This window comes from Erpetoichthys calabaricus, chromosome 3 (genome assembly GCF_900747795.2).
Source record: "Erpetoichthys calabaricus chromosome 3, fErpCal1.3, whole genome shotgun sequence".
Lineage (NCBI taxonomy): Eukaryota > Metazoa > Chordata > Cladistia > Polypteriformes > Polypteridae > Erpetoichthys > Erpetoichthys calabaricus.
This window is the reverse complement of record NC_041396.2, coordinates 215,924,178-215,949,177: the sequence shown is the minus strand read 5'-3', so window position 1 is coordinate 215,949,177 and position 25,000 is coordinate 215,924,178. Positions and strand designations below refer to the sequence as shown.

At 37.7% G+C, this 25,000-nt stretch overlaps 1 protein-coding gene across 1 annotated transcript in view; it reads right to left on the bottom strand.

Annotated features, from left to right (window-relative positions):
- Positions 1-25,000, bottom strand: part of tbc1d32 (TBC1 domain family, member 32) — a 229,058-nt gene that overhangs the window by 144,552 nt on the left and 59,506 nt on the right. Inside the window, exons 6-15 of the mRNA XM_028797791.2 lie at positions 24,968-25,000; positions 24,494-24,572; positions 23,176-23,279; positions 23,023-23,084; positions 20,781-20,931; positions 18,939-18,998; positions 15,326-15,416; positions 15,090-15,227; positions 9,925-10,014; positions 9,198-9,340 (exon numbers count right to left, since the gene is read on the bottom strand). The exon at positions 24,968-25,000 is cut by the window's right edge and continues 93 nt beyond it. Coding sequence (XP_028653624.1) covers positions 9,198-9,340; positions 9,925-10,014; positions 15,090-15,227; positions 15,326-15,416; positions 18,939-18,998; positions 20,781-20,931; positions 23,023-23,084; positions 23,176-23,279; positions 24,494-24,572; positions 24,968-25,000 — 951 coding nt within the window. The remainder of the gene's footprint in view (positions 1-9,197; positions 9,341-9,924; positions 10,015-15,089; positions 15,228-15,325; positions 15,417-18,938; positions 18,999-20,780; positions 20,932-23,022; positions 23,085-23,175; positions 23,280-24,493; positions 24,573-24,967) is intronic.

Below are 25,000 nucleotides of genomic sequence, written 5' to 3'. Positions count from 1 at the left end.
TCTCCCAGTTCCTGCCGCTGAAAAACATCCCCACAGCATGATGCTGCCACCATCATGCTTCACTGTAGGGATGGTATTGGCCTGGTGATCAGTGGTGCCTGGTTTCCGCCAAACGTGACGCCTGGCATTCACACAAAAGAGTTCAATCTTTGTCTCATCAGACCAGAGAAGTTTCTTTCTCGTGGTCTGAGAGTCCTTCAGGTGCCTTTTGGCAAACTCCAGGCGGCTGCCATGTGCCTTTTACTAAGGAGTGGCTTCCGTCTGGCCACTCTACCTTACAGGCCTGATTGGTGGATTGCTGCAGAGATAGTTGTCCTTCTGGAAGGTTCTCCTCTCTCCACAGAGGACCTCTGGGGCTCTGACAGAGTGACCATCGGGTTCTTGATCACCTCCCTGACTAAGGCCCTTCTCCCCCGATCGCTCAGTTTAGATGGCCGGCCAGCTCTAGGAAGAGTCCTGGTGGTTTCGAACTTCTTCCACTTACGGATGATGGAGGCCACTGTGCTCATTGGGACCTTCAAAGCAGTAGAAATTTTTCTGTAACCTTCCCCAGATTTGTGCCTCAAGACAATCCTGTCTCAGAGGTCTACAGACAATTCCTTTGACTTCATGCTTGGTTTGTGCTCTGACATGAACTGTCAACTGTGGGACCTTATATAGGCAGGTGTGTGCCTTTCCAAATCATGTCCAACCAACTGAATTTACCACAGGTGGACTCCAATTAAGCTGCAGAAACATCTCAAGGATGATCAGGGGAAACAGGATGCACCTGAGCTCAATTTTGAGGTTCATGGCAAAGGCTGTGAATACTTATGTACATGTGCTTTCTCAATTTTTTTATTTTTAATAAATTTGTTGTGTGTAGAATTCTGAGGAAAAAAATGAATTTAATCCATTTTGGAATAAGGCTGTAACATAACAAAATGTGGAAAAAGTGATGCGCTATGAATACTTTCCGGATGCACTGTACATACATACATACATACAAACATACACGTATATAAATAATTCATTGAAAAATATCCCATAAAAATAATGAGTTTATATTATATAATTCTAATCTACAGGGTGCAAAGAAGAATCACAAGCAGAAACATTTGATGAAGATGGTTAAAGCAGGAAGGAGGAATTGCCAAGTCTTCCAATACTGCATAATCAACAAATGTCAGCCAGTCACAAGTGTTTGGGGTAACTGGACTGCTTTAGAAACAGAAATGGGCAGGGGTCACATCAGAAGAGGTTTCCCACCTTATGACCAGTCCTTCTGGGATAGGCTCCAGCTTCCATAACTCTAAGAATTTAGATGTGTTCAAAGATTGATATTTGGACGGTCAGAACATGAATAATTACAAAAAAATCTTTGCCAAGATGTATTTTAAAACAGCACAACCAAGACTCAGCTTTGTTCTAAGCAAGCACCAAGAAATCTATACCAAAATAAAATTAAGCTGAACATGCGGTGCCAATTTGTACTATGTATTACTCCCACGTTTATGTTGCGAAGCTGCGAAGATCACAAGAGCTAAGTGCACTCCAATAAAAATGACCATATATCACAATTTTTTTAATTTAATATGAATATTTTCTTGTATTTAAAGTTTCATCCCCTCAGATATTTTGTGCATTCTTAAATATACTGTAGCATAGGAGTTTAAAATATCACCTCAAAACCCATTAATGTGTTCTGATATTCAACACCCTCTACAAATCCTACTAAATAAACTATCTGTAAGCAAATTATCACAGCTTAATGCATTTCTTCTCTTGTTCCCTTATCACTTCACCTTCCCTACCCATACTGAGTCTTACATTATCTTCTCTCTCATTCAGCCACATCTTACCAATCCTCAACTCTGTCTACCCTTGGTCTTTTACCGACCACTCTGAGTGGCTGCCGGTTCTTTGCTCTTTCATACTGTAGCCCCATGAATGTAATTGGTGTTTCTCTCAGTTTAATATTGTCATTACGAATGCATCCTATAGATCAAATTGGCAAATGCATTTCAAGGAAAATACATGACCTTTTGTTACATAGTTCTGCATTAATATATTGACTGGTACGTGGTGCATGTCTTGCACCCAAGAATCTTCATACTTCAGACTTATTTGTATAGAAAGTAAAAGGTATCATACTGAATCAAGCAAGTGCTGCGGGCTAATTCAGGAGATTTTTTTGGAATGGAAAATATAGGCTACGAATGGGCAATAAATGTAACCATAAATGGATTAAACAGCATAGCAGGATGTAAACTGTATAGGATATCAAAAAGAATCCAGAGAACAAGGGTTAATGTAGCATCTTTTTGCAACTGAAGTGAAAATTATATTAGGTACACAACAAAATTAAACAAACTTTCTATTCATGCAGGAAACCTCAGGGGATTTTATGTAAACTTCCATCTGTAGTGTAGCAAGAACAACTCACTACTTGACGCACAGACAAGAAACTGAGGAAGGCTAATTAAAAGGCCTGTACAACACAATCTCAAGAAGGATAATCAACTCTGACAGCTTTGGCACGGCTTATTAACACAAGGAACCATTTTTCTAAGCTGTATCCCTTTTCTGTCCCTTGATGGAGAAGTAAATGAAAAGTAAAACTTTTCTTTTATTTGGTAGTTTATTTTTATATTTTTTGTATATTAGATTATGTATGGTCATGACTTATTTAGAACAGAATTATCTGCTACAAACAAAAATTAGAACAACTAGGGACAGACACAAAAAAGAAAGACATCTCAGGATGAAATTTCTTAATTACAAAACTCTGTGACTACAAAGAGATATTAAAGAAGTGAGACCACAGATGTTAAAGGATACTTCTTGATCGATGTCCAGTCACTCACAGAATTAAGAAAACCATAGTTTTCTGCCTGTGAGTCAAAAACTGAGCTAAAAACTCACTGTTGACAAATGTCAATGTTAATTAGGCCCAATAATTATTGTAGCGGTGGCACTGGCAACTGTGGTGGCAATGGAAACAACAAAACAGTCCAATAAGAGCAGGAAAATTATAGTGGTAATCGAGTAACCATTATGTAAACCTCATCAAAATTTCACACAGTTTCTTGCTTTAAAAGGGAACCTATGTACAGCCGTCGTCTTCAGTCCGATGCTGATGGCTGGGTGAGCAATCCTTATCAGGACAGTGAACCAATAAACAGCCACGACAAAGAGCTTCAACCTATAATTAGGGCTGCCAACTGTCCTCATTTTCCCGCACATGTCCTCATTTTTTACGCACCATGGGCTGTCCAGGAGGAATTTATAAAATTTTGAAAATGTCCGGAATTTCGGCTCCTAAAATTAGAAAATCTCCATAGCTGATGAAGGAGGTCTGCAGGTTCCTCCAAATCCACAACACCCAGACAACTCCTCTGAATCTTCACAGTGAAGACCTTGAGGAGTAATTCTTGTGCACACTTTCCTGAACCCTGGTGACAATGCATGGCTGTAACATTCTGCACGCACTGGAAGAAAGAGTTGTATCATAAGCTGGCTAACAGTTAGTGGGGTAATGCACCATTTTGTCTCAACTATTAGAGAAAGGCTGGGAGCCTGCACTGATACAGCACATTGCTGCACCCACTAAACAAAGTAAACCATCTCAGGATCCCAATTTAGGACCTGAGTGCAGCCGTGCAATGGGTGACACCTCAGCACCACACAGGTTTGAGTGGAATGCGAACAGTGTGAGAAGGTGGTGTATCAAAACAAAATAGGATGATTAATAATAGTGGTTCATTGCAATTGTTTCGCCCCAATCCACTACAAGGGTGAGTTGGCTCCACACAGCTTACTGAGCCAGGCAACCTTGATGCCCTGGTTCCTACCACCTTGATGGCTAGCACACCTCCTGACTCTCTGGATGTCACAGCTACTGTGGCATCTCCACTGCTAGAGAGATAGTTGTAATGCCACCTGGTAGAATATGTCTTCCATCAAAGGCTTGAAGAGAGTGCCACCAGGACGGTGATACTCACAGTGGGGAGCTGTGTAGCAGCAGCACTGGTAACTGTCATGGCAACAGCAACAAAAAAGCAGTCTCATCAGAGCGGAAAAAAATCATAGCATTAATCAGGCGACTGTTATGTAAATGTCATTAAAATCCTACACAGGTGCCCCCTATAAAAGGGAGCATTTGCACAGTCAGCATGCCTTCAGTGCAGTACTGATGGCAGTTTATGAGTGTAGTCAACCAAACAGTTTACTTTGTCTTGGAAAGAGATACTGCAAGACACCAATAAGACCTGTGCTTTAGAAATGTTTTATGGTTTGGAAGAGCAACAAATAATAATATTGATTTTAAAACTGTACTGTTTATGTTCTTCTGAAAGAGCACAGTTTTCTTTTTCTGCTAAAGGCCAATTGAAAGGAAATGTATTTAGACAATTCATCAATTTTCTGACTTTACTGTATGAGTTTAGGGTCTTGGGAAACAGAGCTTACAGATCTGCAATCGGTCTATGTCAACTAATAATGAAGCACCAGTCCACTGGACACATTTAAACACAAATACACACTTCATCTCACACTACATCTCATTCTCACAACACCAGTCTGCATTTAACACAACATACATAAGCATTCTGATTAAAGAAGGGTTAATAGGCCTGTGGTAAAGTGAGGCATGCGGCTGTTTGCCATTTTAAATAAATAATCACCGCACTCAAGTCTTGGTAGGAGGGGGTGTGCTAGCCTGGGGACAGTGGCTCTACACTAAGTGCACAGGTGTGGTTTGTTTGTGGCCCTAATTGGTGCCAGGAGCCACTAACCATCACAGCTATGCCACATTCCCATTTTTAAAAGGGGAAGTGCGAGTGCGAGGAAGGAGGGAAGAAAAAAGGAAAGACAATGAATGGAGGTTAAGGAGAGAAGAAGGTAAGAGGCCATAAAAATCGTTGCGGGTGTGAGCGAGCGAGAGAGCAGGCTCAAGAAAGTGATGGCAGGCAGCTGGGAGGAGAGCCCCTGGAAAAGAGAGTATGACTGACACTTGGGGGCGGATGGATTGAGTTGGTCCAGCTGAGCTGTTCTGAGATGCTGGAGTGATCTGGAGTGTGGATGGCTTGCTGCGTAAGGCCAGGAAGGCTATGGGGGTCGAGCCCCAGCATGAGCGCCCTGGCCATTGGAGACCCAAGTCTCGTTATGGAGAGGGAGCCTGTACGTAGCCTGGGATGGAAGGCAACCGGACCTTTGGAAGGTCAGCTGCACCTGCTGAAAGGATGACTCCTCTGCTGCAAGACCCATCTGGGATAAGCAGGGGAGCCGGCAGCTAAGAGGAGAATGCATCGGGTTCTTAAAAAAAGGACAGGTTACTGCCAGTATTTTAATCACGTTTGTATTCCTTTCCATATAAACATCTTTATGTATCGTATGATTTTTGACTAAATGAACATAACTTGTACATGAATTGGCCTATCTGTAACACTCAATATGCTATAGACATAAATTGTTTAAAATGCATTACAATGTTTGACAAGTTCACCATATTCAGAATTCGTGGAAGAGAAAATATAGTATCAGCAAGGCAGTATGTATAGCAGACTGCTGTACAACCAATATTTAAATTATTTTTTAACCAGTGTTCATGTTTTTTTACACAAACAGAGACACACAGCAAACCTATAAGTACATTAAGTCTGATAAAAGTCTAGTAGTAAAAGACCACGTTTCAATAATGTAACTTGATACAGAGTATGTTTTATCTAACTAATACTGATCTTAAATACTATTCTTAACCACAAAGCATTCAATTTAATACCACTGGAAGAGCCAGAGCCTATTTTGGCAGACTTGGGCAAGGCAGAAATCATTCTTTATGGCCACCAGTCCTTCTACACTGATACTCACTCAAGGTCAATTTGGAATCATAAATCCACTACTTTAAATGAAAACAATTGCATTATAATAAAATTCTATTAATAATATAATTTAGCTGTAAACAAATATTAAAAATGACATTTCCAAATAGTGAATCATTGTATATATATTTCTAATATTTCTCCAAATACAGTGATCCCTCACTATATCGCGCTTCGCCTTTCGCGGCTTCACTCTATTGCGGATTTTATATGTAAGCATATTTAAATATATATCGCGGATTTTTTGCTGGTTCGCGGATTTCTGAGGACAATGGGTCTTTTAATTTCTGGTACATGCTTCCTCAGTTGGTTTGCCCAGTTGATTTCATACAAGGGACGCTATTGGCAGATGGCTGAGAAGCTACCCAACTTACTTTTGTTTCTCTCTCTCTCTCTCTCTCTCTCTCGCGCTGACTTTCTCTGATCCTGACGTAGGGGGTGTGAGCAGGGGGGCTGTTCGCACACCTAGACGCTACGGACGCTCGTCTAAAAATGCTGGAAGATTATCTTCACGTTGCTACCTTCTGTGTGCAGCTGCTTCCTGAAGCGACATGCTGCACGGTGCTTCGCATACTTAAAAGCTCAAAGGGCACGTATTGATTTTTCACTGTTTGTTTTCCTCTGTCTCTCTCTCTCCCTGCTCCTGACGGAGGGGGTGTGAGCTGCCGCCCTCAACAGCTTTGTACCGGCGGTGCTTCGCATACTTAAAAGCCAAACAGCCCTATTGATTTGTTTGGTTTTCTCTCACTTTCTGACATTCAGTGCTCCTGACGCGCACTCCTTTGAAGAGATATGTTTGCATTCTTTTAATTGTGAGACAGAACTGTCATCTCTGTCTTGTCATGGAGCACAGTTTAAACTTTTGAAAAAGAGACAAATGTTTGTTTGTAGTGTTTGAATAACGTTCCTGTCTCTCTACAACCACCTGTGTTTCTGCGCAAATCTGTGACCCAAGCATGACAATATAAAAATAACCATATAAACATATGGTTTCTACTTCGCGGATTTTCTTATTTCGCGGGTGGCTCTGGAACGCAACCCCCGCGATGGAGGAGGGATTACTGTACAGTCCCATTGTCTGGAATAATTAAAATGTTTTGTTTATAATATTAAGTCTGTTTTCCCTTGAATTTGTCAAACCCTTCAGACCTGAATTCATCTGGTACTGTGTAAGATTGGCTTTGAACAAAACAAAAAAAAAAGAATCTTTGGAAACATAGCACTCCTGTTCAGGTTTCCTAAGAACACAGATCTGCTTTTTCATGGTTAGAAAAATTAAGCTAACAGATGTTGCTCTAGCCAAAGTTAAAATGCCTAAAAGAACTCAAAGCTGCTCAAAATGAGGGGTGTATTCAATATAAAGCATAAGGTATGGATTAAAAGTGGACTAAAACAAATTATTAAACAAAACAAGAACAAAAATATCCTGCTTTACTAGCGTAGTGTGTAAAGAAGCCTTACTCCTCTGTATTAGACAGATTAGAGTAGCTTCTCTCCTTAATTTCCCACCTGTTTTTAACGCAAACAAGTCCTCTCCCTTCTACTGTATACCCCCCATACCCCCCCCCCCCTGCCCCCCCTCTATCTAGCTCTCTGTTAGTGGGTCTTCAACTACTGCAACTCGTCTCACTTTAGTATAAATCTCTAAATGGGGTTTCACTTCCATGGTCACCTACATCCTACGAAATTCCAAAACCACCATACCACAGAGGCCCTCAGTAAAGGTTTGAAGGAAGTACATCCTAGAGGCCTTTCTCACTTAAGAAGCCAGGTATTTAAGGTAGCATTTAGGATACATGTTCTGTGTATTAGGCGACAAGATTCTGCCTATTCCATGAAGAATATATCATCATCAAAAACAAGCTTTGAAGAGTTTGCCTGGCATTGTGCCAGTTGTCCCTTGCCTTCCACATTCCCTTGGAGGGACAAGAACCCTTAGCACTAATTGGGCTAAGCTGTCTCTGCCATTGGTCTTAAGTTCCAATATAGTGCAGGGCTTATTGACCTCTCTCTTTCACTATGTTGCTCTTATGGTAATTTTGCTTAGGGGTACTCTCTGATTGTCAGTGTTTGCCTTTTTTTGGGCATGGTAGTCTTTTGCATGCCATACTGGTAATTTTCTTTTCTCATATAAACTCTTCCAAGTACTTCCAAGCAGACTGAACATGACTGACAGACTGAAAAGGCACGGGAAGAAAACCTATAGCACATTAATACTTAATAATAATACTGAAGATATTGTAGTGACAATAACTACTAATGATTCTACACACATTTTGTAGGATTCGTAGACATTTGTAAGTGCAAAGGAAACATCATCTACAGAGATTTGCATTTAAGGTTTTGTCAAAAATTTTAATAGATATAGAGATTTTTTTCTATTCAAGCTCAAGGACATATCTGGGAAAATAGCTAATACACTATGTGGTTGCAAAGAACAAAAGCCCAATCTTGTGGTCAGTTTTACTATGACTATTATTACCATATACGGTCTATGGACAAATTTCTGTTTTTATAGCAATATTAGGAAAAGAAAGGTTTAACACTTTTTCCAATTAGATGCCTAATTCACCCCATGGACTACCTGTACTTCTATGGCAATGTTAAGTGAAATACGGAGGTTTTTATGCATAAACCACATAATCCATTTGCAAAGCCACAAATAAACCATAAAGCACTCAAAATAACAAAAGGAAACTTAGCAGATATATTCCATGACAGTAGTGAAACTCAAAGCACATAATGGAAACTGAAATTTAAGAAAACCCACAGAAACTGGGGCCACACAGTGGCTTAGTGATAGTGCAGATGCCTCGCAGTATGGAGACCAGTGTTCACGTCCTAGGTCCTTTCTGCATGGAGTTTGTATGTTCTCCCTGTGTCTTCATGGGTTTTCCTCAGGTGCACTGGTTTCCTTCCACAGTACTAAATTGGCCCTAGTGTGTGGTGTGTTCACATTGCAATGGTCCAGGCTTTGATTCTGCCTTGCACTCTGTGCTAGTTGTGCTCTGGCACCCCCTGCAACACTGTTCAGGATTAAGTGGGTTAAACAATATCTGACTGATGAACACAGAAACTAACCAGTACTGTAGCTAAAGGGAATGCACTGATATCTAAAAACTAGATATACTTAGATTAGGTACTATGCATCTAAAAATGAGGTAAACATTAAAAATATAATGATCACAATATTTCCCCTATTCTTTTAATGTAGGGAACCAGGAAGTGATCACATAACATTGTACAAATGATTAATATAAATGCAAATATCACTCAAGTTTTGTTTTAATTATTAGTTTGTACAGGCATCATTATAAAATTTGTGGAGGATCCAACCTGTTTTCTGAAGAGTAAAGAAGCAATTGGAGAAATTAGGGCCTCAACAACTGTAGTGGCATGTAAGCACTCCACAGCACACTCCTTTTGATCACAGAGTGATCTCAGCACCTCCATTACAAGTGATACTGGAGAAAGAAAATCTTAAAAAAAAAAAAAAAAGTATTAATATATAAATTTAATATTAAAAACTACAGTGTGGAAATTATTAACAAAAAAATGTAAAAATTGATGTTAATAATAATGACTGATTAAATTGTTATGCATAACTACAGATAAAAAAAATTAACAGAGGTGAACTAATTATAAATTAAATTAAAATTTGATTAAATCAAATCAAATTGAGAAAAAGTTCTTAAAGCAAGCGTCACATCCTTACTTTTCTTCATAACTACCATTAACCTGTTATGAATTTACCCAAATGACACCTCAAAAAATTAATTGGAGATTCATTCAGTCTTTAACATATAGCTCTAAATTATGGATTTGATTACATTCTCATGTGATCTGCAAGTCATTCCTTATGTTTTGATTGCTTTTAAGTCCCACTCTCCTCCATTCAATTTACAGTGCCTCATCAGACTTTGAAATATTCTAGCATGCAAATGATTTTATCATATCTTAATAAAATATCTTTTGCTTCTATGAAACCATAACTCATTATACAAGGATAGAAAAAAAATGTTATCCACAATACAAATAAAAAAGAGACATTCTGGATAGTTACCTGTGTGTGAAAGACCACTAAATGCAGACTTTGGCTGCACATACATTATCTGAATGAGCATCACTATTAGGTCTGTAAGACAGACTGATTCTGACAAAAAAGAGAAAAAGAGAATTCCTTAGACTGAAAGAACAGGAGATGAAATAAATTAAATATTATGTAGTTATACAATGATTTTTTCCATTAACTTTTATATTTTTAATTGATAATTGTATTATAGAAGTAATATTGGGTAAACAACTGTGCAAACACTAAATCACTTTGTTGATGGTCCACATCTTCTAGTTGATCTTTACCTAGATACTCCCATTATCTTTGTTCCCTACACACAAGGCATATTATCAGCCTGTCATCAATGCACTACACACTAGCGCATTTCTCATCCTCTTCTTCCCTTAAGTGTGACTTTTCTTTGACACCAAATCATTCTGAGAGAACAGAGCACAAGGGCTGAGAGCAGCAGATGGTAAAACTGAAGGGTGGATCAGTCTTGTGATTCTACTCCTGCAGCACAAGGAGCTATGATCAGTAAACAGAGTGTAAATCTTTAGTTGGAGACTGAAAACAAACATGCATATGTTCAGTAAACATGCAGCAGATCAGTTTACAAAACTTGCAAACAGTTGATAGTCAAAGCCAAGGTCAGTATCAGAAATGGAAAATAAATTTTAAAAATTAAGATGAAATGTAACTAAAAGTAACAGAAGCACAATAAAGTGTTTCTGAGAAAGCATATGTTAACTAAACTTGGAAAAAGTGAATCATTTAATGAGCCCTAAATGCAGGCAAATTTCTTGTTTATATAGCTATGGCCTCTACATAATATTGCTGCAATATTATTCTGCTTGCCAGACAACTTAAAGTCAGGAAGTGAAGGACAACAGCAGGTTTCCCCATGATGAATGTTTCCATAAGAAATTGCACATGGAAGTTGTGAATGAAGGCAAAGTCATGAGTGTGAATAAAATCATAGCATAACATATACTAGAGGCTACTGAATAAGATGATGCATTGATTAAAAAATTAGTTTTACTAATTACTAGATGCTATAAAGTCACTTCAAAGTGGGAAATCAGCAGGCCCTGATGGTTACCTCGTAGAATTTTATAAGAAATTCTCCACTCAGCTAGCTCCCATCTTATTGGCAACATTTACAGAAGCTAGAGACAACCAAAAACTACTCAAACATTTCATCAAGCATTAATCACCGTCTTTCCTAAACAAAATAAGGACTTGTTACAATGTGCATCATACAGACCAATTTCACTCCTGAATAATGATGTTAAGATACTCTCAAAAATTCTAGCTGGAAAGATGGAGAAAGTGCTGCCCTTGGTAATATCACAGGATCAAACTGGATTTATTAAAGGCCGACACCTATCTTCCAATCTCCGACGCTTGTTCAATGTTATATATTCACCAGCAAAATCAAACACCCCAGAGATATTACTATCATTAGACGCAGAAAAAGCATTTGATACGATTGAATGGAACTACCTTTTCACTGCATTGGAGAAATTTGGGTTTGGCCCGAATATTTGTGCATGGATCAAACTACTGTACACCAATCCAGAAGCTTCAGTTTGTATTAATAACATTTGTTCAAACTACTTTAAACTAGAACGTGGTACCAGACAAGGATGTCCCTTGTCGCCACTGCTGTTTGCAATCACCATTGAACCACTGGCGGTTCACTGTCGAAATTCTTATCAGATAAAGGGGATTATCAGAGAAGGACTGGAACAGAAAATTTCTCTATATGTAGATGATATGGTTTTATATATATCAGACCCAGAAAACACTGTCCCTGCAGTTTTAACAGCACTAACAGAATTTCAAAAGATATCTGGTCTTAGAATTAATCTGAATAAAAGTATACTCTTTCCAGTGAATTCACAAGTATATAATATTAGATTGGACACCCTACCTTTTACCATAGCAGATCAGTTTAAATACCTAGGGATAAATATCACAAGTAAACATAAAGCTCTTTATCAACAAAATTTTGCCGTCTGTATGGAAAAAATTAAGCAAGACTTGCATTGATGGTCAACCCTTCATCTCACTCTAGCCGGAAGAATTAACATTGTTAAGATGAATATCCTTCCTAAACTTCTTTTTTTATTTCAAAACATTCCAATATATATATATCAATAAATCATTTTTTAAACAATTAGATTCAACAATAACCTCATTCATTTGGAACTCAAAACACCCACGTATCCAAAGAGCGACCCTACAAAGACCTCAGGCAGAAGGTGGCATGGCTTTACCTAATTTTCAGTTTTATTACTGGGCAGCAAACATACAAGCCATAAAAACCTAGACACAAATATATGAACATACACAGGCTTGGTCCGCAATAGAAGTAAAAACTGATATAAGCCAAAAGGGTATTCTAAGAACATACAGTATAGAAAAAATATAATTATCTTTTTAGATGTTTTCCTGTGAAAGCATTCAAAACGATTTAGTGCCATCCATCAATAGCTAAAGTTCTAGTTGACTTAGAAGAATGCCCTACTGCATATAAAGGAAAGTTTTTACTATCCAGCTTTATTGAGCACCTTCATGTGGCATCTCTGTATTTATGAACCTTGCCCAAACAGAAATGACTGATATTCTGAACAGACTTGCAGTCTTTCATAACTGCAAATTTTATTTTCAGTTTTTTATTACATTAAATTCTGATAGTCCTTTCCGGTACAGTATGGAATCATGGCTGGACAAATAATTAGTGTATGGCGATGTGCAAACTAAGAATTATGATTAATTTAGAATGCATGAGTTTATTTACAAGAATAACGTTAAAGTAAATCAGACAGATACTGATAAATGCATAGCTATTTATTGAAATGACAAACAGAAGCAAGATGCCATATGTCCACTGTCAAACAACTATACTGTACTAATATACTAGGAGCCAGAGGATGTATGCAAATATATTACATTATACATTTATGATTATGGTAGAAATAATGGCTAGAATACCAAAGCATGATCCAGCTGTATTTGGACAGTGGTAATCCATCTCCTCTGGCTGTCAGTTATAGTATGCTTTCCAATTAATTCTGCCTATTCACTGTAAGGCTGGGCCACTATTTCCTTTCTGCTCTTTTTTGAGATACCCTAAGTTCTTGTCTATAAGCCGGACTCATGTATTAGCCGGAGACCAAAAATCATACGAATTTTTAAAATAAAATCGTATCATAGATAAGCCGGACTCATGGATAAGCCGAACGTACTATAACCTATAACTAATAGAAGGGAGGGAGGTCAGTGGTCTCACTCGCGCCCATTTAATTTCTTTAAGGGGGGAGAGAGTGTGAGATATTGCTGTCTCTCTCACTCCCCGCATGGCGCGGTTGGAGCGGCCGGAGCGCGTTCTTTCTGCTCTGGGCGTCGCCGAGTCAACACGAGCGCGTAGCGGTCATTTAAATTGTGATTTTATATGTAAGCATATTTAAATATATATCGCGGATTTCTGCGGACAATGGGTCTTTTAATTTCTGGTACATGCTTCCTCAGTTGGTTTGCCCAGTTGATTTCATACAAGGGACGCTATTGGCAGATGGCTGAGAAGCTACCCGGCTTACTTTTCTGTCTCTCTTGCGCTGACTATCTGTGATCCTGACGTATGGGGATTGAGCAGGGGGGCTGTTTGCACACCTAGACGATACGGACGCTCGTCTAAAAATGCTGAAAGATTATCTTCACGTTGCTATCTTTTGTAAAGCTGATTCCTGAAAAGACATGCTGCACAGTGCTTCGCATACTTAAAAGCTCGAAGGGCACGTATTGATTTTTGACTGAAAAACAAACTCTCCCTCTCTCTCTCTTTGTCTGCTCCTGACGGAGGGGGTGTGAGCTGCCACCTTCAACAGCTTTGTGCCGCGGTGCTTCGCATACTTAAAAGCTCGAAGGGCACGTATTGATTTTTGACTGAAAAACAAACTCTCCCTCTCTCTCTCTTTGTCTGCTCCTGACGGAGGGGGTGTGAGCTGCCGCCTTCAACAGCTTTGTACCGGCGGTGCTTCGCATACTTAAAAGCCAAACAGACATATTGATTTGTTTGCTTCACTCCTTTGAAGAGGAAGATATGTTTGCATTCTTTTAATTGTGAGACGGAACTGTCATCTCTGTCTTGTCATGGAGCACAGTTTAAACTTTTGAAAAAGAGACAAATGTTTGTTTGCAGTGTTTGAATAACGTTCCTGTCTCTCTACAACCTCCTGTGTTTCTGCGCAAATCTGTGACCCAAGCATGACAATATAAAAATAACCATATAAACATATGGTTTCTACTTCGCGGATATTCTTATTTCGCGGGTGGCTCTGGAACGCAACCCCCGCGATGGATGTATAAGCCGGACTTATGTATAAGCCGATATTCTATTTTTTCATTTTCACAACTTTTTTCCTTAGATAAGCCGCGGCTTATTGACAAGAACTTAGGGTACTTTAAAATTAAATTTCATATCATTAGACATTCAAGATGTCTAAGCAAGACCTCTGCATAGCATAGTCTTCTTTAAACTTTATGATTAACTCCCTGGGCAAACAGTGCCATCCTCTTCCAGTGGTCTCATGGCGTGCAAACACATTTTAGAAGAGATTCATCTCTCACCCAGACAGATTCTAATTGTACCCTCTGATATTTTGTGGCTGATCATACTGCCATGGGAGTGAAAGGTGTCAAAAAAATAACTTACTTTCTGCCAAATGTTAATGCAAAGATTTACTGTATTTAATCATGTCAGATAAAAGTGACAGCATGACAGGAATATTTTACTGTCACAGTCAGTGCAACTCACAGATCTAAAGTCCTGGCTAGGTCACTGTTTATAAGTGGCTTGCATGGTATTCCTGTGTTTGCAAATGTTTTTCAGTGAGTATCCTGGTTATTTTTTAATATTTCAAAGGTGTCTGTGTTAGGTTTATTCTTGACTATAAATCAGCCTGGCATGATTGACTATGTGTGTATAGGATGTGTAATTTACTTAGGATGGACTAGCACACTCTCCAGGACTGGTTACCTCCTTATGGCCAATAATGCTAAGACAAGTTCTATCTCTATATACATATATAAAATATCAAATGTATAGCCAAGTTGACATATTTTTTAATATACTGAAAAATATGCAATTAAAAAACAATTTAACTTACCTTTTCTATTTCTCAGTTTAACTGGAAAAAGTTTTCTTCCCTGAGTGTACATTAAAAGTCTTCCAAGAAGACAAAGCGAATGAACCAAATTAATAAACTGTAGTTCTTTTCCAGTATATACAGTTGTGTTGCTTTTACCTTTCAGAAAACAAACATTATCCAAAATATTATTAGCTCATGTTGCTTATTTAATAATGTAAGTTGATTAGTCTTGGGGCACAAAAAAGAAAACTTACCATGTGTTATATTGCCAACAAATGGATTGTCATCAGCTTTAGATTTACAAGTCTCAAGATAATCAGTACACTGCTGAAGGGCTGCTACAATCTGTCAAAAAACTGAAAATTATTTATACAGTCCCTTACATAAATATCCACACTCACATTCAGAGACACTGAGGCCAGTATGAAATCTACAATCAACCTAACAAGCATGTCTTTGCGGATAAGGGATGAAAATAGGCAACTGGGAGAAAAACTTGAGCAGACATGTAATGTGCACATTCCACACAGGCAACATGTATATTGAATTAAAGTTTTAATTTTATTGAGTTTACATCATACAATAAATAAAAATTACTAATTCTATTGGTAAGGAAACATTGAACATGAACAAATAACACATTAAATGGTATAGCAATATTGTATAGCAAAAAAAGATCACTAAACAATGTAATGGGGAAAATAATAGATTAATAAATACATATAAACTGGGCCTTGGAGTTACCAGGTTCTGGGGAGCATTGCTGTAGCACATTATATTTTCCTTTATTTTTATTATTATTATTTTTTTTAACTTTTATTGAATTTATTGGTTTGGACATGTGCAGAGGAGAGATGCTGGGTATATTGTGAGAAGGATGCTAAGGATAGAGCTTCCAGGCAAGAGGAAAAGAGGAAAGCCTAAGAGAAGGTTTATGGATGTGGTGAAAGAGGACATGCAGGTGATGGGTGTGACAGAGCAAGATGCAGAGGACAGAAAGATATGGAACAAGATGATCCGCCATGGCAACCCCTAACAGGAGCAGCTGAGAGAAGAAGAAGATGATTACAAGCATGTAATTCTCCATAAAATCAAGTCAAACTTAACAAAACTAAATTCAATTCAAACCCCACCCTTGAGAAAGAAAGGAAGGCCAACAGCCAGAGTAAAACTTTAAGAGCAGTAAAGAGGGAAAGAAGTCCTTCTTCCCAATACAAATGCTTATTCTAAAATTTTATTGTTTTTAACAGATCCTCTAAGTGAGAATTTTAATTTTGTTCCAATTTCAAATTGTTATATAACTGACTTAAAGGAGGTGGGCTAGAATTCTTCCAGCAAGATAAGCCTATGTGCTAATAGTGAAATAAAGGCAATTATAGTTTGTTTGTCCTTCTCCACTTTAAGCCCATCTGAGAGTACACCAAACACAGCTGTTAATGTGTTAGGAGGGATTGTGACACCAAGGCTGTCTGATAGGCATTGAAAAATTTTTGTGGCCTAGTGAAGCTGGGGCTCAATTGCAACGTTCACAGGTTGGATCTTGCCCTGTAAACATTTTCAACAATTTTAAATGAGATAGATGTGTCGAATAATTGTATGCTTTGTGCATATGGAGCTAGAGTGAATTCTGTTCATGGCTGCTTTCCACTTTATATTTTCAATACACCAAAATCATAACCCATATTTATAACTGAAGAACTACTACAAGGGGGAGTAATTAAGGGTTGCTAGTTGGTAGCATGTCCCATTTCTTTAAATGACATGCAATTACTCATTGGACATGAAAGTAAAAAAGAAGTTATAGGGACACTGGTAGAAGATCAAAAAGATTTTCACAAACCAGTAAGTAAGAGGCAGCATGGGTTTTCTTGACACACATGATAAAGGGCAGGCTGCCTGTGAGCTGGCAAGAGTGCCTAGCCCTTAAATTAAAAAAAATTGTTATGGAGTGCAGAAAAGCCTGGAGTCACAAAAGGGAGCTTTGGTGGCATGGCCAAGGTTACTTAAAGGGTATTATGGTTTAAAGGCTGCTTTTTGCTAGTGGCCCATTGAGCTTAGAGCTCTGACATGACTTGGTACAACACAACTAGCAGTCCAAAGTTTGAGTGGGAAACTAAATTTGGTGCTTGATGTGTAGTACTTTGATTTTGTGCAGTTAAACCTACCCAAATGAAACTCCGAGATCATGCCCCCCTTCAGTCAGACCTGGGTAGTTTTTTGTTGAATTTTGTTATAAACATTGTAGTCTTATAATCAAACCTCAACTGTGTGTTTATGGTAAAAAGTGTTAGGTTATATACAGCACATATAAAAACAAAAAAATACCCATTTTTATCATTTCTTTGCTTGAAGTCTATCAGTGTATTGTAAATTACTCGTATTTAATATTTAATAATAAAACGTTGCTCCATTTGTATAGCCTTTCATAACATACTGTATGTATTCCTGCATCTCTTGTGTTACTGAATAATTTGTAAAAGAAAAAAAAAAAAAGAAAAAAAGAATGAATATAAGCATACATTTAAGATTTTCTTTTCTCTTTCTGTTTCTGTTCTCTCATATACTACAGGTTTTTTTTTTTTTTTTATATATATTTTAAATTTTTGTCAAAAGCTACAAAAATGCCATAATACTGAAACCAGCATCAGCCAAAAATTACCTGTCTAGTTAGCCAACATAACATACAGTATCATGTTATCATAACTGTTAATATGACATTAATATGACTTTATTAACGGAGTCAGATATTTCACGAAATGTGCAGTGCATCCAGAATGATAACTCACCATAGGTACTCAGGACAAAATATTGATTTCAGCAAGTAAAAAAACAATTTTGCCAAGGGTTTTTTTTCCCGTAATTTGATCATGGTCAACTAATATTTAAAGATGAATGTATGTGCGTGCTTGATTAGATGCAAATCTACACCAGGAAACTTATTTCCGCCAAATTTTGCAAAGATTCCCCATTTTTACAGGGGAACACTATACTATTTTTTTCTTTTCCAAATTCAGTTGATGCTCTCACCAAACACAGCACCAGTTGGTGCTCCCACTCAGGCAACACTGCTTTGTACTCTCATCTTGGGCAGCTCCAGGTAATCTGCTACTTAAAAATAATATAAATTTGGGGAAATTTCTGCTTTTGAATTTGACAGGTCTACTCACATGAAAATGAAATTAAGACCTCTACAACACCTTTTTGCAGACACATAGATATTTAAGTGTCATTTTTGTTATATAATTCCCCATGATAATTTACTATTTTAACTGTTCATTTAGGCCAGTTCAAGCTTTTACATATGTTGTGTGAAATTAATCCTTTTCATCTGTGTCTTCTTTACAGCTTTTCCAAAAGAAGAGGTGGCTCAGATAGTATTAATCTATTTTACACTCATTTTATCCAATACAGTATAAGGTCCTGACAGGTCAAAGCTTTAAACAGCTGCATTCGGAGAAGGGCAGGAATGAGCCATTGATGGGGCACCAGTCTTTCATAGGGCATACTCATACAGAGCATATTGAGAAATCCAGTCTAATTAACTTAACACACAGTTCTTTGGGATGAGGTGGGAAACTCACAGTATTCAGAGAAAAACACACAAACACAGGAATAATGTGGAAACTCTTCACAGACATCAACTAGGAGAAGATTTAAACACAAAAGACAGGGCTGTGAGGCACTTTGACTCAAACCAGAAAGGTAGTTGAAATCTTGCTATCATGAAATCATGAAAAAAAATCCTGTATCTCCATTCAGTTTGTATGTTTCTTGCAAAACCTTTCATAAACAGGTTAAACTTTATTCAATATCTTTAATCATAGACAAGTGAAGGCAGAATGGTTAAAACAAAAAAACAACACTTACCAGTGACTTGTACTTGTTTTCAAGAAGCCTCAAAACCACAGTTCTGCTATAGCATCCATGCTGTATAAAAATAATGACTTTAAATGAGCTTCATCAATGTTATACTCATCAAAACATTGAAATGCACAACATTCAATGGCAGGCACAAAAATATTAGTACATTAAAGAAGTCCTGTGTTGAATACATATTTCAGACACAATATTAAAAAACAGTTCATTTATGGAATCCCAAAGTTGGTTTATTATTGCCAGAGAATAAATGAACACAAGGAATAATCTCATCCTGGCTTTGTCCTTCACTGGGCATCCACATCCCAGGGTGCATTCTGTGCAAATTTGAACTTAAAAGTGAATTTGGGTGTATATTGGACTGGGAGGTGTCACCCATTGCATGGCTGCACTTGGATCCTAAGTTAATTTGTCATGTGGTGGGTGCGGCAATGCGCTGTATCAGTGCATGCTCCTAACCTCTCCTCTCTGTCCTCTACTGTCAACCAGTTATTCAATACGTTGTTCATGTGTATACTGTACCTAAAACAGTTATACTTGGCTACAGTATTCATGAAAATGCTAAAACGGGCCTGTTGTTTTAAAACACATATATATATATATATATATATATATATAGTCACAAGCGGCTGGGGGACAGACCCAGCCAGGACGCCTGGAAGGACCGGGAGGTGGCATATTCGTCCTCCAGGCCACAAGGGGCCAACCGCCCTGGTTCTGGAGAGGACCACGGGAGAGGAGCAAGGAGGCTCAAGCCCATTGGGGCCCGTGGCCACCGCCAGGGGGCACCCCGAGTCTCAGAGAGCCTGGGAAACATTTACTTTCGCCACACCCGGGTACATGGAGGATGATGCATCCAGGTGTTCTCCTGACACTTCCGCCACACCAGGAAGTGTCGTCAGATGAAGCACCTGGATGCACTCTGGGTGTCCCTGGAAGGATCATCCTCCATGTACCAACATGGCAACATTTAAGGAAGGCCCTGTTTTCTTCAGCATGGCTGTGCCTCTGTGCACAAAGCCAGGTCCATGAAGACAAGCTTTGATGAGTTTGGTGTGTAGGATTTCAAGTGGCCTGCAGAAATCCCTGACCTCAACCTTATTGAACACTTTGGGATGAATTTGAATGATTTTGCAAGTTAAGTCTTTTTGTCTAACATCAGAACCTGGCCTCACAAATGCTCCTCTGGTTGAATGGACACAAATTTCCACAGACACATTCCAAAAACTTGTGGAAAGTCTCCCCAGAAGAGTGGAGGTTGTTAAAGCCAAAAAGATGAGGCCAACTCCATACTATGGTCCATGGTTTTGGAATGAGTTGTCCAACAAGCTAATATAGTTGTGATGGTCAGGAGTCCACAAGCATTTGGCAATATATTATATACAGGTGAAGTTATTATAAACCGTAATATTGGTTTTATTTTTGTCAAATTAAATATTATACAAGTAACAGTTGTGCCATTCACCTAGATATTTACAGAATTTACACAATCCAGTGTCAGAGATAAAGAGAGCCAGAACCTATTTCAGCAGCACTACATGTAAGGTAAAATATAAACCCTGCCAGTCCATCACCAGGAACATAACCCACATATACAGTTACTATATTCATACTCACTCGCACTGAGTCAATTTAGTGTTGGTAATTATCATAACACATATCCTTATGCAGTGAGTGGTAAAGCACCCAGATGCCCAGATAAAACTCCACACACACACACAGGGAGAACATGCTAACCTAAAACTGTTTAAATTGAGTCTCTAAGAAGTATAAGGCAGCATTGCTAAACTCTATGCTTCCCTACAGTAGTCCATTTTAAATTTTAATATTTACCATCCACTTCTTAAACCATGTTGCTTTGATGTCTAGTAAAGCCTGGAAGTGGACAAGCTCCAATGTCTTCTCTGAGCCTCTTGCCCTTAGGCTTTGCTCATTTGTTACTGACAGCAGTGACAGAGTGCTTTCTATTATTTCTTCCATATACCTTCAACAAAAAAAAAGCACAGAGATTACGATATACAAGCAAAGAATAAACTATTATGAGTAGAATGACAACGTAGAGAGTGGCGGGTATAAATCTATTTAGGCATTTCTTCATATTTATGTTTTAAAAATGATATTCTTTCTACCATGTGTGAACCTATTGTATATAAAATATTAAACTGTAATAAAATCATTTTGCAGGACAACTGCAGAAAACCTGACTATTCACTTTTCCATGTAATACTTACTTTATACAGTGTTTTGATAACTTGCCTTTTAAACCACATCTCAGATTACTGGCACAAATTTTTTATGAAAAAGACAATCCAGATTTATATAAATAACTATTAATAGCAAACTAAGTTTAAATTTGCAAACAGCATATTGAGACAGATTTTTAGATTCATGTTAAATCATGCAGAATAAATAAACAAACCAAAAAGTTTCAAAAAGCAATAGATCAGCAACTCTATGAGCTAACCATCTAAAGACATATGCAATGCCAGGCAACCACAGATAAGAATCACATTGACTTGCCTGATGACGGCAAAAAGAAGCATTAAAAGTATTTTTTAGTAACATTTTTGTGAGTGGTAAACCATTATTAGTAAAGTATGTACCTACTAAAAACTGTGCTTGAGCACATCTCAGTAGTCACATAATTATCAACATATTTTAGTACTTGAGGCTGCAGTGTTAATAAAGAAAAATATGCAGTAGTTAATTTGCTGTTCATCTCCGCAAGTTTACAGTTTAGTCCAGACAATACCAGGTTCTTCTTTTGCTTACTTAGATGTCTCATTACATCATAGGGATATCGAATCAGGCTGGGACAAGAACTATAGTCTGGAGAAAGAGGTATGGAACATAGTTGGAACCATACATGGGATTGACACTAAAGAAACCATGACAAGATAAACATTACTTCCTTCATGTCAGTGTGAATAGGTGAACACCACCAGAAGGCAGTATTTGTTGTGTGTATGTGTGTAAGTGGGGTGTCAAGAAGGGGCTACAGTTAGGAACACTGAAGAAGGAAAAGAAATGTGGATTTTATGTTGTTCAAGACACCAGAGAGAAGATGATATGGTGCTGGGAAGGATGACTTTTCACTCTGAGAAAAGACAGACTTTAAAGCCCCAGCGTACATAACTGATAACTGTAAGGAGCTCTAACTGGATGCCCCTGCATGAAAAGTTCAGTGCCCATGAACCCAGAATGAGTTTCAGAGCTAAGCCAAAAGTTGGCCTGTGAATGGCTTTAAAGTCTGCATAACCCCTGGACTTAAGTGAGCATAGGAAAAATGAAGAATTAGAGGCAAGCACTTGACTGAAGGAAGAGAGGCCAAAGCAGAAAAGAGAGATAGGAGGTAAAAGGAGCATTTGAGAACTCATATGTGGATATGAGAATGTGGATGAGCCACTTCACTTGGTAATCATAAACTTTAGCTTATGTTAGGAAGGCTTGAGGGATGCTACAAATTTGTTGTGTTGTCTTTTGTTTTTGTCTTTTTTTGTGTGTTTGACTTTCCCTGTACTCTAATCCTGGAATGATTTATTTGACAAAGTGGTTTAGTGGCAATACATTAACACCACAGTTAACAAAGTAGATGCATTCTAGGATGTTAGTTTCTTATAAGAAACTTCATTAAAGGAAGTAGATATAACATAGGGACAATACCAATACATATTTCAACAACCCAGTCGGTTTGGTGGTTGTCACAGTGCTCATGCCATCTGCTGTCTCCTTCCTTGGCCAGCCTACAATGCTGCTGCTGCGCATGGCCACTGGCTGCTCTTTCCACATGGCTCCACACACTCTCATCTGACTCATTCACTGTTTAGATATTCATGCCCTTGTCTCCACTTTGCACAACACATGGGGTCACATGCAACACTCTCTGCCTCACTTCCCCAGGGCTTTGTAAAGATTCAACCAAAGAGTTACCATATTAGTCTCAACAGAGCAAGCATTATGGGAGCACCCAATATCTTTCTTATGTGGTAATGTTGTAATGCTTCATTTGAAAACAATAAACATGTTTCTGTATTTTTTTCACATAATAATAATCAATGAATGAAAATATACATACTTTTCTGGATGTCGAATCCAAAATGATGAAACCTCTTTCTGAAATTCATTTAATAATCGCACCTTGGTGTAAAAAAAAAAAAGGATTTTTGCAAACAAATTTCTACTCATAAAATAAATTGTTAGCAAAAGGAAATAATTAAAATAAACATACTTTTTTCAATAATCTGATTACATCTTGATGGCATATATCTACACCAGCAGTGACCTTAATGAAATGCATTTTTTTATTGAGAAAATCCGACTCCAAATGCTTTGCTGCATGGTATAAAAATAAGTAAAAAATGTTAATAATAATTAGTAAACACTGAGAACAGTCAATTGTATGAAGAATATACTGTACAGTAATAAAGCAAGAGTACATAAAAGTACTTAATTAAACAAAACTATTCATTTGTTGGCTTTGGTCTTTAGTTTATAAATTAGGGTGCAAGTTACATTTAGCTCAAGATACATTTTAGCATAATAAGCATTACTTCTTCTCATTATCTGTATTTAGAGGATTATAGTGGTAGTCATATTCTGAGCAGTATATGTTAGACTTCCCATACTCCTGCACCAACCATCAATTCCTAATGCCGCTCTTGTACTTAAAGGCCAGCCAAAAAATATAAATTCTACTTTTGCCTCCTAAATATGTCCCTGAATCTCGTCCTACTGCGCATGTCTGAAATATCTCTGACAAGGGTCATCCTCACAAGATGGCCAAACCATTTCACACAGGTCCTGTTGATGCAATTCTTTTCCTTGTAGGTTGTCACATTATTCATTCAATCACAAAGAGAGAGCCTTACGAGAAATAATGAGCACTTGTTCTTGTTCTCATGAATACGTGTCATACTTGCAGGCGATATCACAAGTCCTTGCTTCTAAATTATAGGTTCAAGGAGGTTGTGAAAAACTTTGAGTTGATGTTAATGGAAAGTCATCTTGCAAATTTTCCAGGTCAAGATTTTGTATAACTCTTAAGAATCAATCACCTTAGCTTCTATGTGAAGAAAATTTAAAATATGCTAGGGCAATTGTTCAAAATGTTACAGCACCCTCAGATATGATGTGTTGCAATTAATGTATAGCTGACTCAAGTGCTCAAGTCTACATCTAACATCTATAGATGCACAAGAAACACGGTCTGTTGTTCACATATTTATAAAGATTACAGTCAATGTTTAAAAAATATACTGAAATAAGAAAACACCATGACATAAGGAAGTTCACTTTTCATACAGCCAGAGACAAAATTGCTGAGCTATTCATTGTCAATTCTGCATTAGTTAACGAAAGAATATAAAAACATTCCAAACATGCAATTGCAATTTTGTTTTTAGTAAGTTCATATTATGCTTTTGTCTATAATGCTATTGCTCTAAACAAACAAAACTTTTAAAGATCAGTACAGAATCATGGCACAGTATTTTACATAGAGAAAACTATGACTTCTAAAATGAACAGCAGCAGCAGCATTAGCATACCTAGACTAGTGTAGATCTCCTTGGTGATATTTAGAGGTGACGAAGAAAATGTTTTTGCATAGAATCTTAATACCTTTTCCTGAAAAAAATACATGTTGAAATTATGCAAACAAAAATGATAATTTATGGGAGCATTTGTCTGTCAGAATCATGGGAACCCAGAAGTAAACCAAGCATCAATTGACTCAAGGAATGAACTAAGTGGTACAGCTGGTTACTAAGCCAATAAGAACTCAATTAAATTAATTACTAAAAAGTGACTAATTAACCTATATGTTTGGAAGGTGGCAGAAAACTGGCCATACCAGCCTGGAACTGAACTGGAACCCAAGTAACACTCCACAGCCAAAATAAATGCTCCTAGTTTCTGGCTTCCCAATGTCCCTTCAATGTATTAAGAAGATAAAGGAAATTGATTTTTAATATATTCTCTAAACTGAAACATATGTTCCATATGTAGACAGTGAATTTTACACTCATTGCAGAATCCGAGTCAGCAAGTGCTGC